General features: G+C 61.5%; 1 protein-coding gene across 1 annotated transcript in view; it reads right to left on the bottom strand.

Annotated features, from left to right (window-relative positions):
- Positions 1-123, bottom strand: part of Oxsr1 (oxidative stress responsive 1) — a 33297-nt gene extending 33174 nt beyond the window's left edge. The window contains exon 1 of the mRNA XM_013030255.1: positions 58-123. Within this exon, the coding sequence (XP_012885709.1) occupies positions 58-123 (66 nt within the window). The remainder of the gene's footprint in view (positions 1-57) is intronic.
- Positions 124-1441: the final 1318 nt, after the last annotated feature.

Raw genomic sequence — 1441 nt, 5'->3', positions numbered from 1 at the left:
CGCCCGCCCGCCCGCCCGGCTCGGCCTCCACCTGCCGGCCGCACGCAGCGCGCTGACGTCACCGCGCCGCCGGAAGCACGGAGACGCCCCTCCTCCTCGGGAGCGGCATGCCCGGGTCGCCATCTTAGGTGTGGCGGCAATGCAGAGCCGGGGGGTGGGGGGGAGGCCGTGTCCGCGCGGGGAGGAGGGAAAGGAACATGGGCGACGGCGGAGCAGCCAAACTTCGGAAAGGGGTTCAGCTCTGGGGGGGGGGAAGGCTCAACGCAAAGCCGACCTTCTCTGCACGGAGGGACTTCCGCCACACCCAACATGGCGGCGCGCCGTCACCGGATGTGAGGGGCGGGACCGCTCTGTAACCGCTGGGGCTCCGTCACCCCCCCATTGGTCAGGCTTAACGGAGGGCCGTGACGGCTCATAGGCAGGTGTGGACGTCAATCACGACTTACTCCCGCCTCCCGGCTCCTGGATCGTGGGCTCTGCGGTGACGTCCCTCCGCGGAGCGTCACGCCCGGGAGACGTGCGGACCCGCGCCGGGGGGGGGGGGGGGAGCCTGCGGAGGGGGCGGGCCACCGCCCACCGGGGTGAAAGGTCAGACGGGGAGGGCCGGGGGAGGAGGAGGAGAGAGGGGCGGGAGGGAAAAACAGGCCGGGGAGCGCCGGAAGTCGCGTCCGTGACGTCATCGGCGCCGAGGCGGAAGTGCCCGGCCGCACCATCTCCCCCCCCCCCCCCAGTACTGGGGTGTGTTTCGGATTTTTTACTATTTTTATTTTATATACGATTATACATATAACATGTGATAATAAATAGTAGGCCTGGCGCCCGTGGCTCACGCCTGTCATCCTAGCACGCCAAGGGATCGCGGTTCAAAGCCAGCCTGGGCCAGGAAAGGCCGTGGACTCTGTGATCGCCAATGAACCACCAGAAAACCAGACGTGGGGCTGTGGCTCCAGTGGTCGAGCGCTCGCCTTGAGCTCAGGGACAGCGCCCAGGCCCAGCGATCAAGCCCCACGACCAGCAAAATCAGTGGATACATTGTATGTGACACAGGATTGTGTATCTATTCCCACAGGAGACTGGGGATATACGGTATGTGGACTGGAAATGTATATGAATCATAAGCAACAACATTGCATATATAATTATATATAACATACATGTATATCTAAGTCCCCACAGAGACTGCAAAAAATATATAATACAGGCTGCAAAAAATATATAATAATGCCAGGCGCTGGTGGCTCACGCCTGGAATCCTAGCTACTCAGGAGGCTGAGATCTGAGGATCACGGTTCAAAGCCAGCCCGGGCAGGAGAGACCGTGAGACTCCTATCTCCAATAAACCACCCGAAAACCGGAAGTGGCGCTGTGGCTCAAGTGGTAGAGCGCTCGCCTTGAGCTGAAGAGCTGAGGGACAGCGCCCAGGCCCAGAGTTCAAGCCCCA

Source organism: Dipodomys ordii, unplaced genomic scaffold (genome assembly GCF_000151885.1).
Source record: "Dipodomys ordii isolate 6190 unplaced genomic scaffold, Dord_2.0 Scaffold128, whole genome shotgun sequence".
Lineage (NCBI taxonomy): Eukaryota > Metazoa > Chordata > Mammalia > Rodentia > Heteromyidae > Dipodomys > Dipodomys ordii.
The sequence above is the reverse complement of the archived record's forward strand: the minus strand, read 5'-3'. Positions and strand labels throughout refer to the sequence as shown.